General features: G+C 41.6%; 1 protein-coding gene across 2 annotated transcripts in view; it reads right to left on the bottom strand.

The window, feature by feature from the left end:
* The window catches only part of PPME1 (protein phosphatase methylesterase 1), a 46,085-nt gene that overhangs the window by 14,892 nt on the left and 16,297 nt on the right, over positions 1-14,896 (bottom strand). For both annotated transcript variants that reach the window (XM_048839177.2, XM_048839169.2), the window contains exons 2-5: positions 11,109-11,203; positions 7,535-7,626; positions 4,234-4,291; positions 3,521-3,572 (exon numbers count right to left, since the gene is read on the bottom strand). In XM_048839177.2, coding sequence (XP_048695134.1) covers positions 3,521-3,572; positions 4,234-4,291; positions 7,535-7,626; positions 11,109-11,203 — 297 coding nt within the window. The remainder of the gene's footprint in view (positions 1-3,520; positions 3,573-4,233; positions 4,292-7,534; positions 7,627-11,108; positions 11,204-14,896) is intronic.

Raw genomic sequence — 14,896 nt, forward strand, 5'->3', positions numbered from 1 at the left:
AAAAGCTAATGCGGTCTTGGGATGCATCAGGAGAGGTATTTCCAGTAGGGATAAGGAGGTTTTAGTACCGTTATACAAGGCACTGGTGAGACCTCACCCGGAATACTGTGTGCAGTTCTGGTCTCCCATGTTTAAGAAGGATGAATTCAAACTGGAACAGGTACAGAGAAGGGCTACTAGGATGATTCGAGGAATGGAAAACTTGTCTTATGAAAGGAGACTCAAAGAGCTTGGCTTGTTTAGCCTAACTAAAAGAAGGTTGAGGGGAGATATGATTGCTCTCTATAAATATATCAGAGGGATAAATACCGGAGAGGGAGAGGAATTATTTAAGCTCAGTACCAATGTGGACACAAGAACAAATGGATATAAACTGGCCACTAGGAAATTTAGACTTGAAATTAGACGAAGGTTTTTAAGCATCAGAGGAGTGAAGTTTTGGAATAGCCTTCCAAGGGAAGCAGTGGGGGCAAAAGATCTATCTGGTTTTAAGATTAAACTCGATAAGTTTATGGAGGAGATGGTATGATGGGATAACATAGTTTTGGTAATTAAATATTCATAAATAGGCCCAGTGGCCTGTGATAGGCTATTAGATGGGGTGAGATCCGAGTTACTACAGAAAATTCTTTCCTGGGTATCTGGCTGATGAATCTTGCCCATATGCTCAGGGTTTAACTGACTGCCATATTTGGGGTCGGGAAGGAATTTTCCTCCAGGGCAGATTGGAAGAGGCCCTGGAGGTTTTTCGCCTTCCTCTGTAGCATGGGGCACAGGTCACTTGCTGGAGGATTCTCTGCTCCTTGAAGTCTTTAAACTACGATTTGAGGACTTCAATAGCACAGATATAGGTGTGAGGTTTTTTTTGTAGGAGTGGTGGGTGAAATTCTGTGGCCTGCGTTGTGCAGGAGGTCAGACTAGATGATCATAATGGTCCCTTCTGACCTAAATATCTATGAATCTATGAATTCACCATATGTATTGGGAATGGGTGACAGGGGATGATAATTATCTGTTCTGTTCATTTCCTTTGGGGCACAGGGGGAAGACAGGATACTGGACTAGATGGACCTTTGGTCCGACCCAGTATGGCCATTCTTATGTTCTTATGTGTTAGGAACACAAAGAGCATTGTGCCTAGTGCATGACAGTCACAAAGCAAGTCTGACTAGCTTGTTTTCTCTGTTCAAGCCGAGAGACTAGAAAAGCAAGCACATATAGCATCAGTGATGAAGAATAATTTAAGGTATTAACAGGTAAAAAAAAATTACTTAAATATCTGATTTTTTTTTTGTTAACTATTTCCTTTGAAAATGCAGGAGGATTTAAAAATCTGAAAAGTTAGTGACAGTTTAAAACTCCAGTTTAAAGACAAATTGGAAATAGCTTTCAAATCTATCATTAGGAGGGTAGGAAGGTTTAAAATGAAAGGCTGCCTATTTGTTTGGTCCCATATTAGAGCTGCTCGAGATCTGAAAAACGATCATTGCATATGGCAGCTCCTCAGGACACCAACACGCACATCAGGAGCTGACAGGATGTGAGAAACAGCAATAAGGTACACAGTAAGTCAAAATCTATTTCACAGATGGCCTCCCTGGAACAAACCAAGCAGGTCTGTTAGTATGAAGGACTATAACCTTCAGGAGAATCTCTCTGCACTAAATGTGGGCATTATATAGTATTTCTAGTGGAAGGTAATTGCTTCTCTCACAGCTTGTCACAAAAGAAGGGTTTGCATTCAGAAGCAGGTCACCGCAATTTGATTAAGCAGCTCTCACCATGACTGAAAGTCTCATTCTGTACAGGACATGTTTTCTCGATGTAGTGGTTCCAAACTGGGCATGAGTCACACTTCACCTTCACCAAAGGGTGAAGGATAGGTATAGAAAAGGAATCTTTCAAGGGAAAGAAAGCTGACCCACATCAGGATGGATAAGAGTGTTATTTGAAATACAGGCTGAAATAAAAATGGAAAGGGGGTTTCCCTGTATTTATGCCCTGCACGGTGCACCCAGATACTACAATGAGTAGAGTAATACAAGAACCAGACCCTGAGCTGGTGTAAATCAGTGTGGCTTCAGTGGAACTACACCCATTTACACCAGCTTTCCATCTGACCCTAATCGTGTGTATTGTGACCTCTTCCAGGAACAATGAATAAAGGAGAATATGAATAACTGTCTCTTCCTGACAAAATTGGTAAAGCTATTGGGCAGAGAGGAAAGTTGAGAAGACAGGGTTGGAGGCAAAACAGAAGATCAGGAGAAGCAAGGGTGGAATGAAGGAAGTCTATATGCTTGCTGTTCTTTTCTCAGAGGCATTTAAAAGCAACAAAATGAGTCCACGGGAAGGCCAAGGCTGGGGGCTAGGGCTTAGAACAGACAATCATGGGAGTGGGAAGCACAGGCTGAAGTGCAGTGGAGAAGGTGGAGCTGGGGATGGAGACAGTCACAGGGGAGTAAGATTGGTGTGGGAGCTGCTGTGCAAGTGGAGAAATCACGCTCACTTCTGTCTTTACAAACATCAAATACTAAGAAATAGTGTAAATGCCACATTTAGGATGAAAAATTAAATTATTCCCCCCCCCAAAAAACCATGACATTCCAGAAGATCAGTGCATTCCTGCAGCGTTAAATCTCTCACAGTGCAGAACATGATAGTACAGTAACAAATAGCTCTCCATCAAAATTTGCATTTAACAGAGAAAAATGTAAAGAATACCACACTACATGTGAACAAAAGTGGCTGAGTGAACACTGCAGTAAAAACTCAAATTCAGCAGTTAGCTTTGATGTTACATTAATTTTTTTATGGAAAGAGTTGGAGAATTTTTTTAAAAGCTTAATTGCAGATGGCTTTTAACTGAGGGAGTTCTTTAAAAAAAAAAAAAAGACTAAAAAGGGGAGAAAAATTCTGATGTGGGTCCACAGCATTACAAACTTTAAATGTTCATAACTTTTAAATCACAAAGGGGAATTTCCTCACCAGATTTACCTTTCACTGAGATCTACAGAACAAATCAGGTCTGAAATATCTAGCTTCGACTGTTGGAGTTATGATTTCAACTTGCGCCTAATCTGATGTTGCTCAAACTTTCCAAACAGGAAGGAAAGTTATGATGAACTAAGGGCAGGTCTTCAGTACCTGCCAGATAGTGATCGATCAATCGCGTCTAGACGAGACACGATAAATCGATCCCCGAACACGCTCCCCGTCGACTCCGGAACTCCAGCTCGCAAGAGGCGGAAGCGGAGTTGACGGGGGAGCGGCAGCGGTCGACTCGCCGCCATCTTCACAGCCAGGTAAGTCGACCTAAGATACACCAACTTCAACTACACTGAAAAGCGGAACTCAGCTTAAGTTCTAGTGCCCCCTTACATGACTGGCATGTATGATGTCTTCATAGAAGGAAAACTGAAGGTGGGTAAAAAGTTGATAAGAATGAAAGAACAAAGAATTGAGAAGATAAGGATTTGGGAAAGTCTGAAATGGCTAAAGAGATTGTAAACTTCCATACTTTGACATAGTTTCTGCGGACAGATCTTCAGGATTCCTAACTTTTGTTTCACCTGCAAAGCAAAAAACAGGACACATCAATTCAAAAAAGACACTATTAAAGCAGATTAAAAATCTTCAGAATCCTCAGGATTTAAATAGGAGCAACTATAAGCCCAGATAATAGTTTTTCTGTATATATTTACTCGATAATCACAACTGTGTTTGCATCATCTCATCACCGTCATCTTAGATAATTAAAACTACAAAGATTCGTAAAAATGCTTGGCACTTTATTACGTTGTAGTTCAGAGGTGGGAAACTATGCCCAAATAAAGGTCATATATTGGCAATTTAAGACTGCGGATCATCCCTAGGTTCCTACGAAATGGACTACCTACACAGTCATCTTTTACATGGTCGTTGGGCTCACCAGGACTATTGATCCCAGTATGTATGGGGAATCAAGGTGGAGCATCATATGCAGGCATGTGGAATCTCTATTTCTATATAACAGCATACACTAGCTTTATTGTGGAATTACATGGGCCACATTCTTTTCATCCCTACCTTAGTTATAATGTAGCAATGCTTTGATTATTTCATAGGTAGTCTATAAACTCAGTTTTTTGATGGCGTAATTCAGTTAAATCTAATTTAAACACAAATGTAAAAAATAACTAGTAAATTGAAATATACTGGAACATGAATTTGATTGTAAGTCTAATTACTTACCATGACTTCTGAGATCTAAAGCCACAGTCCTACACTGAATCCTGTTAATGATTGCAGACTGCAAGAGGAGACAAAGATATACAGTTTGAAAACTGCCAAACCTCATTTAAGAAAGGGGATCACAATATTATATGAATCAATGCAACAGAAGCAAAAGCCAAGATGGTGTGTCAAAAAGAAACTCACTTGTCAGTGACCGTGCTGAAGCAAGATTGGACATGGGGCACAGAGTAGCCATGAAATCAAAGTTGAAGCAAGAATCTTTAGTATAAGTGATCTTTAATTACTAAATAAAAAAGCACCACCCTTTTCACCATCAGTCAACTGATTACCAAGGATATTCCCCCTACCCCCCACTACATTCCATATCTCAGACAAATGAGTATTCAAATTTCTTAGGATAAAAGTTTCAATCTCTACAACACCTCTGAAAACTGAAGTGCAGCAATACCATTATACACATGGAAGTGATACGTTCCCTTCCAAGCCCCCACATGTTCCAAAATTAGCGCTGCCTCCACAGTAGGCAAGAAGATATAGCAGCTGCTTTACAGCATAGACTCCATTCGCTCTCAAAGAACGGAATTTTACAGTAACACTGAAATATACCAAACGGAGTGTTCTTGTCCTCCTCTGGGTTACTAACAAATTATGATACTTTTTAAAGTAACACCAGGCTGCAATAAGATCACGTCTCATTATTTGTTCCTGCCATCTAAATTTACATAAGTTATTTCACGCACCATGGTGATTAAGTGGCATTCTGTGCTGAATAAAAGGCTTCAAAAATAGGATTGTGTGTTGTGAAATCAATCGCTGAAATCGTGTCCCAGTGGTAGTGGTGAAATCTGTTAAAAGGCTCTTAACAGAAGGAAGAGCAAGAGAGCACCATTCACTTGATAGGCACAGACTGACAGTTACACTGACCCGATGTTTCAGAACTTACTATATTCAAGTCCAGGGAAAATACACGGCTGGACCAAGGGACTAAAGACAGTATCTCATAACCAGTAGGGCTAGAAATGAATGCTTTATACCATTCATATATGAGAATCCCTTTCTGTCATTGATGTAGAACATTCATTTCTGACCCAGCATGTCATGAGATATTGGCCATTAAAACGGTGTCTTTCCGATTACTTTTTCCAATGGGTTTCCTTTTCCCAATTCTAAAATAATTGTGGCAGCCACAATCTAGAGAACAACTACAGCCAGAAACGATTTTAGACCATTTAAAAATCAACTTGAAACCCCGGTTTGCCAATGGTAAAAAACGAAGCATTAATTTAACGAGCAGTTTGTGAGGTCATCTGCTAAAAAATCACAATGTAAGAGAGTAATCTGAATGATGTGATAGTAAGGGAAGTTCTCTCATGACCTTGACTTACCAGAACAGAACTGCTTTGGTGAGACAAGAACAAATACATCCATGACCATTACGTTTACCAATAAGTTGTTAGACCAATGAGCAGAGAGAGAAAGATAGGTAGATTCTGCTTGTAGTAATTTTATTTAGTCTTTACCCATACAATTATTTTTAAATCCCCCCCCCCCATCATCCTAAACAGTTAACATATGAGCAAACTTTCATTAAAAAAAATATATACAGGGAACAAGTGGATACTGACAGCAGAATGGAATGGACTAACTGTCTTTGTAGTTTTCTCCAGGTACAGTTTTTGTGAGTCTAGGGCAAAGTCAAATGACATGCATACTATACACTATTTAACTGCCAAGTCCAGAAACTGCATAGATAATTGTCATACTAGAAGTTACAATGGTTTAACTCTGGAGTTTCTTCTACTGAATTTAGTGGGGTAATTCCAGATTTGCTGTGCATCATGGTGTAACAGATAGTAGTATTTAAACCGATCAGAAGTAGAATTTTAGAAAGGATGGAAGGTTTCAGAGTAGCAGCCATGTTAGTCTGTATTCACAACGGAAAAAAAAAAAAAAAAAAAGGAGTACTTGTGGCACCTTAGAGACTAACAAATTTATTTGGGCATAAGCTTTTGTGGGTAAAAAACCCCCACTTCTTCAGATGCATGGATTTCACTCCATGCACCTTAATCCACGAAAGCTTATGCCCAAATAAATCTGTTAGTCTTTAAGGTGCCACCGGACTCCTCGTTGTTTTTATAGAATTCAATGAGAAAGTGCTGATTTGAAAAAACACTTGCCCCACATTGGAGGTCAAACTTCAGTTGACAAGATGTGGGTCAACTCAGCCTATACATGCAAAAGAACTAACCTAGCCTGTCAAATCATCGTGAGGCACCTTGACCCAATACCCCACATCTCAGAATTTTAACACCCCACCTCTTAACTGATGACTATAACATGATTCATGGCGAGGTGTACAACCTCTGTTTTATTCAGTGGCGATCATCTTGGGACTCTGAAATGCTTGCAAGCTGTTCATTCCCATTAGTTGTGTGGGCCTTTATTCATAGTGTCTAGAGTGTCACTTTGTACCGGCCTAACTGCACGAGGACCAATATCACGGTGAAAACTGCATGTGACTGGCGTGTATCTGATCTGTTTAAGGTTTTTATAAAGTTCACAGATACTTCACTAAAAGTTGCCCTAGAAAAACCTTAGACAGACTAGATCGAGAGACGGAGAGAGACCCACCTACCGGACCCAAGGTCTACAATTAGAGTGGCTGGGTTAAAGGTCAGGGTCCCAAGTACAGCCACACACGCTGCTACTGGTTGGGTTTATAACCTGTAGGCTTTATATATATAAAAAATTTGTTGGAAGGGAAAGAGTTAAGCCATGAAACTTGCTCGCACTGACACAACATCAGGTTGGGTTTCAGTGATTCTCAAGCATTAAGGCTTTCTGAATTAGCATTCAACCTGGTCATAATGTGGCTTCATCATTGCCACACCAGTACTGTCAAGGTAAAAAGTAAGATAGCTTAAAACTTATTCCTCTCCATTAAAGGTTGTCAATATCATCTTCCGGTTATCTGTGGGAAGTCAATCTGGGGAAAAAAGGTTGGTTTAATTGTGACGAGCAAGATCCTGGCATCTCAGATTAAAACAGGTCAGAGGCATGGAGACTGCTGTTGCTTTGATGAAGCTCCACATCCTAATTGTTGGCAGATGCTCGGCCTTTGATGCGTTTTGTTCATAAAATATATTTACTGCTTGTGATAAAGAGTCCAAATGCATTAGTTAGACAGGCAGATTAAAAGGACCTTTCTGAATTATCTATCCCATGCTTAGCAGGGCTTCATATTTTCATGTCATTCATAGATGGAAGACGCAACATTTGTGTATATCAATTTACTTACATTGAACACAGCCCAGGAAAGAGCAGAATGGCCTCCGCCATGCAACAGAAGTAAGACAGGGCCCTCCGATCCACTTTTATAAATTCGAAAAGTGTATGAACAGTTAAGGACAATGTTTCTTAATTACCTGAAACAAACTACCGAGTTAGACCATTAACAGCACATACAAGGTTGCCACCACTTTATTATTACTCACGGACATAAGAAAGCCCCAATTCTGCCCTCGGTTCAACTTCAATAGGTTTGTACAGAATGATGGCCACTGATGAGGAGGAGGAAGGTGATGGTGATGAGGAAGATAATTGCTAACATTTCAGGTTCAACAAGGGATGGTGTGAGTATATGGATGTTCAGATGTACATTCTGTGTTATCGTCATCTACCTGGCTGGGTTAGAATGTTTGCTAAATGTATTAATAAACTACTGTAAATACAGAAGGGTTCCTACAGTGCGAGTGTTGCAACTGTGCACGTCAGGGTTCACAACTGAACAGTAATTTTAATACTGGGCCTGATCTTGGGACAAGAACCTGTCACATCTCAGAGTGATAACTGAGAATTCTTAAGTAACCAGATTAATACATAATCTATAGCTCAAGCTACAAGTAGGGGCAAAGTTTAGCCCATGCTATCCACCTACCTTCACTGCCTACCTCCCTATCATCCCATACTCTATTATATTCCTTACCTCCTCATCACACCCCCTCTTCTCCATGAAAATAGTAACTGTACGTAATGTGTATCAAAGAAAGCAAATCAACAGGAAAAAATGAAGTTAAAAGCTTGGAATGCTCAGGATACTGTTGGGGACCACAAACTGGCATTTTGTCTACTACACTCTCCCATCACTTGTCAGAGGAAACAGACAAACCTATACATGTCACTCTGGGCAATAAAACTACCCTTGTGAATCCATGAGTTAGTATAGTGTCTTCGTTAAGGTAGCTGATGTCTCCCTACAGCCTATCTGCATATGCTGGAAAGCCAGCTAAAAAGGCAGCAATCACGAGAGCAGCGGTTTTCAACCTGTGGTCTGCGGACCCCAGGGGGTCCCACAGACTACTTCTAAGAATTTCCAAAGGGATCCACACCTCCATTCAAAATTGTGTAGGGGTCTGCAAATGGAAAAAAAAAAAAAAAAGGTTAAAACCCACCGATCTCGAGGTAGTGTGCGCCAGGGATAGGACACTGGACTGGGAGTCAGGAGCTCTGGGCTCTAATACCCAGCTCTGCCCCAGATTGATTGGACAAGTCACTTCACTAGAGCTGGCTAAAATACAAAGTTTCTGTTTCAAGAGAAATCCTGACATTTTGAAAAAGTTTTTTGGGGGCGATTGGAACAAAAAGTAGAAATAAAAAATGAAATGGAGCAGCCAGCAGCACCTGACTCCCAGGGACCTTCCAGAGAGTAGGGAGCTAGAATCTGACAGCCCTGGCTCCTGGCTGCATGGCAGGGAGCCTGACAACCATGAGAGCTCCAGTTTGAGAGGCTCCCAGACTCCCGGCTGCTGAGGAGTTGGGGAGATTACCACTGGAATGTTCCAATTTCAATGAATTGGCATATTCTGTCAAAAAATTTCCAGCCAGCTCTACATTTCACCTCTGCTCTTTTCCCTTCTACCCTTTGAATGTCTCATCTATTTAGAACGCCACCTGCAGGCCAGGGACTGCGTTTACTATGTTTTTGTGCTCTGCCTAGTGTAACAGGGCTCCAATTTTGGTTAGGGGCTGTAGGTGCTACTGTAATACAAATAAGTCAGTAGGAACTCTGAAACCTGGGAGAGCTGCCTAATCTATGCAGAACATGATTCAAGAGAAAACAATGGACAGTAGTGACAAATGAAGTAAGTAAGGAATATTACTCAGGTTGCTTCCATAGTGACTTTAATCACCCTGGATTTGTGCTGGAAATGGCCCACACATTGTAAGGAGAGTGATCACTTTAGATAAGCTATTACCAGCAGGAGAGTGGGGTGAGGGGAAAGAAAACCTTTTGAAGTGATAAACACCCATTTTTTCACGGTCTGTGTGTATAAAAACATCATCACTGCATTTTCCACTTTTATGCATCCGATGAAGTGAGCTGTAGCTCACAAAAGCTTATGCTCAAATAAATTGGTTAGTCTCTAAGGTGCCACAAGTACTCCTTTTCTTTTAATCATCTAATGCACCACACACACTTCCGGACCTATAGAAATAATGGCTCTTGGCTTTGGATTGTAATTTGGCTTCCTATCAGCCTGGAAAGGATTTACTTTTCCTGTCTCACTTCGCAGTTGAGACCTGTTTAAGTTATACTAATTTGTACAAAGTCTAACCTATAGAAATGCTACTTTGCAGGTCTCCAGCACGTCTTATTCAAGGATCTCAAAGCACTTTATGAACAATAAGTAAGGTTCACAAGAGTCCTGACCGGCAGGTGTTGTTCCCATTTTATAAATGGGGAACCTGGGGTAGAGAGAGAAATAGCTTGGCTAAGGTCATTCAGCGCATCTGTGGCAGAGCCAGGTAAAGAACTCAGAGCTCCTTATTCCTGTGCATTAGCCTTCTTTTTGTTCCCCTTGCTCCTGAAAGTGAATGGTCCAAGGGATTTCCTTGGCAGTTGGACAGAGTCATCACTTGGCTCCCAATGGACAACCAGAGTGGGCAGAGTAAGAGAAGGCACTCAGGAAATGTACTGTTTCAGAGCAGCTCTCAGGCAGTCTCTACTGGCAAGGTTTTTCAGAATCCTGGGCAGAATTTAAAGGTGTCTTCGTTCCAGGAGAAGAATGAGGTAGCACCAGAGAAGCTCTCAACCTAGCTACGGATCTCCTCTCTATGGAAAGTAAGTTCCTCCCCCATTCCCAATTAGCATGCAGCCAGTGGTACATTGCTAAAGGGCATCACTCATCCACAGGCTGAATGAACATGGTGAAGCATAAGAGGAGTTAAGCATCTTTTATGGAAGAGAGAGGTTTTCCCCTGGTGAATTTGGTGCTAGTGAAACAGTGTCTCCAGATGCCTGGCTCGCTCTCATCCCAGTACAGATACATAGTGTAAACCTCTCCCACACAGCTGTGCCAATGCACCTCAATCCTGACCTGCACCTCATCGTGTCATCCTTGTCCTTGGACTCAACAGAATGATGATTGTACTAAAAACTGCAAGGTTCTTGTGCGATGTTGACAAACCCGCACTAGAAGAGTGGCCATCCCAGGAACTTGAACTAACCCGACAGTCAACTCACTGTGTGTGCGTGTATTAGAATTTGATCTCACATCTTCAGAGGAGAAAGGCTAGAGCATTAACACTATTACTTAGGTCCCATGGACACTGTTTTGAATGACCAAACATTAACTGAGGCGAGAAAGCAATACCAAGAAGCCAACTTTTCTAGATATTTTCCTTCTGCAACCTAATTGTTGGCACACAGATGTTGCCTGGGGCAGTAGCATTGATTAGCACAAAGGAAAAGATGGGTAATAGAGGGAACAATTAAAAAATGTAAAAGAATCCCTGATAACCTCCAAGATACACAACCCCACCAGTCACTCGAGATCAGGAAGAATTCAGTCTGGGAATAAAATAAAAGGATATATCCTTGCCATTTTCGTTTTCAACCACAACATCTTCCATAGATTCAAAGTACTGGCTCCAAGGGACTGGGGAAAAGTCTCGTTTCCTTCCAGGACTGCAAAACAAAATGTTTGCAAGAGTATAAGTATTTTATAATGCTTCACTTCGAAATTGCCATAAGCTGATGAAACTGCATGTTTTAACAATATACATGTCACAGCAACACTAGACAGAGGGTTAGGATAGAAAGTGAAGGATACTTTGCCTGTAGTTCCCTCATACAGTATTAACAGTTTTATAGTTATTAGCCAATCACATTTACCTCCCATTAGGTTTCTTTGAGGCAAATCAGAGAGAAACAAAGGACAGAAACAGGGGAAGCTGTGAAGGTGAGAATGCTTTCCCACTAAGTGATACTGAACAAGACTTCTTAGGATAATGAAAAGGTTACTACAGAGAGGTCAGAGTCTATCCTTGATCTTTGTGCAAAGTTCCACTAACATCAGGAGTTCCACTTTGATCGAGAGTAGCATACAGTCCTAATTTTATGCTTCAGGCCAAGGACCATAATTAAAAATGGAATTTGGCCATCTACAAAAACCATCTTGATGCTTTTGGCTTGAACAGTAAAGAGTCAGCCACTTAGCAAGGGTGGTCTTTAATCTAGCATGGCATCTAAATCAGCGGTTCTCAAACTTTTGTATTGGTGACCCCCTTCAAATAAGCCTCTGAGTGCAACCCCCACCCCCTTATAAATTAAAAAAAAACACTTTTTAATATATTTAACACCATTATAAATGCTGGATGCAAAGCAGGGTTTGGGGTGGTGGCTGACAGCTCGTGACCCCCCCCCATGTAATAACCTCTCACCCCCCTGAGGGGTCCCAACCCCCAGCTTGAGAACCCCGATCTAAATAAAAATATTCTACATCTGATAAATCAGCGTTTGTGAGGATATCAGAATTGTGCCAACAACAGTCTCCTCTTGTTATACAGTGTAGTTAGTACCAATGAAGATAATCTAGAAAGAGGATGCAAATTTCACTGTGGCTGACAAGATAGTGCAGAAACTATGGAATGAAAAGTTAAATATAGTGAGGTATATGGGGATTTACCGATTTAATGCCTATTAACATTAATGGGAATAGAACAGCTAAATCCCAGGCTGGAAGTTTACACAAGACATAGGCGCTGGAGCACCCACAGGGAAAAATTTGTGGGTGCTCTGCATCCACTGGCAGCCAAGCTCCTCTTACCCCCCGCTTGGCAGCATTAGCATGTTCCGGGGGGAGGCGGGGTGGAGTTGGGGCTGGGGGGAGGGGGGCCGAGCACTTACTGGAAAAAGAGGGAAAGTCAGGGCCTATGACACAAGAGAGAGTTTTAATAAAAAAAAATTCTCTGGAATCTATTATAAATCACATAAAACAAACATGTACGTACACAGGTCGAATATCTAAATGCTGTATGTACTGCAGCATTACCAAAAGTTATACTGAAGTAAAATATGATTAACTCCACAAGAGCCAGCAAATTCAGAGTCTATGTTTCCACTTATATATTGTCCTGCTGAGCGTTTGGACTGTGAGAATTTGATCAGCGTGTTAGTAAGTGCTCTCCCAACTGCTTCTTTGCCTGTTATTGGAGTGTTATCACAGGAGCAGCATGGATGAAACTAATAGTGAGATAAAAATCAAGCTGTCAACATCTTGCCTAGATTGTTTAGGCAAAGAGATATTACAGGGGCACTCTGTACTAATGGAAAATACCAAAACTTTATTTTTCAAATAATTGGTTTCCCCTGGTTGACAAATAGAACATTCCATAATACAACATACCATTAGGAAGGATATTACTCTAAAAGTGTTCCTCAACCTTTTCAGATTATTCGAAGTAAAAAAAAAAAAAAATCTTCATGACTCACATAAAAGAATAAAAAAAATATACGGAAGAGTATCAATGCTAAGCCAATATAATTAGTGTGTGTTTCGAGAGGCTGAAAGAATATTTGACGTTGAAGGGCAAGGGAATGTCGAAGCAAGTTTTTGTTTTAGATTTTAATAGAGTTTTAAATGTCTTGCAAGCCCCTGGATTACCTTTTGTGAATCCCCTGGAGGTCAAGACCCACTGCTTGAGAAACTCAGTTCTAGCTTCACCAAAAAATTGAACGGCCAACTGAGTGATCCAGTTGGCTGAATATTCCTAGATATTTAATAGCACACATGGGAGAAATATAGCCCAGAAAACAGATGGTTTCACAATTAGATATCTGCAATCATTGCGAAAGTACTCCATGAAAGAGCATTGTACTGTGTAACCGGCACTACGTATACCTGAGGGGAGCGGTCATCGGTACAGGGAACAAGAAAGGGTCTCTTCATGCTAACACTATTGGCTTAGAAAGCTATTCTCTAACAGTGGACTAAGAACAGAAGGCCAGACATCAATGGCTGGATTGAACAGATTCAGATGATGTATACAGGAAATCGGCTGTTCCATCAGGTCCATAGAGACCTTACGTATTATTAAAGTGCCAGTCAACTTTGTAAGTAACTGACTCCTTTGGTGGTTTTCTCTATGGCGAGGGAGATAAGGCATGTTAGCAAGGCACTGTGTACTGCTGATGCCTCTGTGGAATCCTCTCTGTCGCTAGAAAAGACTTGATCACTTGGGCTATTCAGCATTATATTCACACCAAAACATTAAATACGAAATGCTGCCATCTCTCTGGAGCATTCAGCACATAGCACTCAAGAGGCAAAGGTGCTGGGAGGCACTACAGCTCCCTTCTAATGTATGCATTTTCGCTCCTGTCCACCATGCACAGTCATAGAATCCTAGAATATCAGGGTTGGAAGGGACCCCAGAAGGTCATCTAGTCCAACCCCCTGCTCGAAGCAGGACCAATTCCCAGTTAAATCATCCCAGCCAGGGCTTTGTCAAGCCTGACCTTAAAAACCTCTAAAGGAGGAGATTCTACCACCTCCCTAGGTAACGCATTCCAGTGTTTCACCACCCTCTTAGTGAAAAAGTTTTTCCTAATATCCAACCTAAACCTCCCCCACTGCAGCTTGAGACCATTACTCCTCGTTCTGTCATCTGCTACCATTGAGAACAGTCTAGAGCCATCCTCTTTGGAACCCCCTTTCAGGTAGTTGAAAGCAGCTATCAAATCCCCCCTCATTCTTCTCTTCTGCAGGCTAAACAATCCCAGCTCCCTCAGCCTCTCCTCATAACTCATGTGTTCCAGTCCCCTAATCATTTTTGTTGCCCTTCGCTGGACTCTCTCCCATTTATCCACATCCTTCTTGAAGTGTGGGGCCCAAAACTGGACACAGTACTCCAGATGAGGCCTCACCAATGTCGAATAGAGGGGAACGATCACATCCCTCGATCTGCTCACTATGCCCCTACTTATACATCCCAAAATGCCATTGGCCTTCTTGGCAACAAGGGCACACTGCTGACTCATATCCAGCTTCTCATCCACTGTCACCCCTAGGTCCTTTTCCGCAGAACTGCTGCCTAGCCATTCGGTCCCTAGTCTGTAGCTGTGCATTGGGTTCTTCCGTCCTAAGTGCAGGACCCTGCACTTATCCTTATTGAACCTCATCAGATTTCTTTTGGCCCAATCCTCCAATTTGTCTAGGTCCTTCTGTATCCTATCCCTCCCCTCCAGCGTATCTACCACTCCTCCCAGTTTAGTATCATCCACAAATTTGCTGAGAGTGCAATCCACACCATCCTCCAGATCATTTATGAAGATATTGAACAAAACCGGCCCCAGGACCGACCCTTGGGGCACTCCACT

The sequence above is a fragment of the Caretta caretta genome, chromosome 1, assembly GCF_965140235.1.
Source record: "Caretta caretta isolate rCarCar2 chromosome 1, rCarCar1.hap1, whole genome shotgun sequence".
Lineage (NCBI taxonomy): Eukaryota > Metazoa > Chordata > Testudines > Cheloniidae > Caretta > Caretta caretta.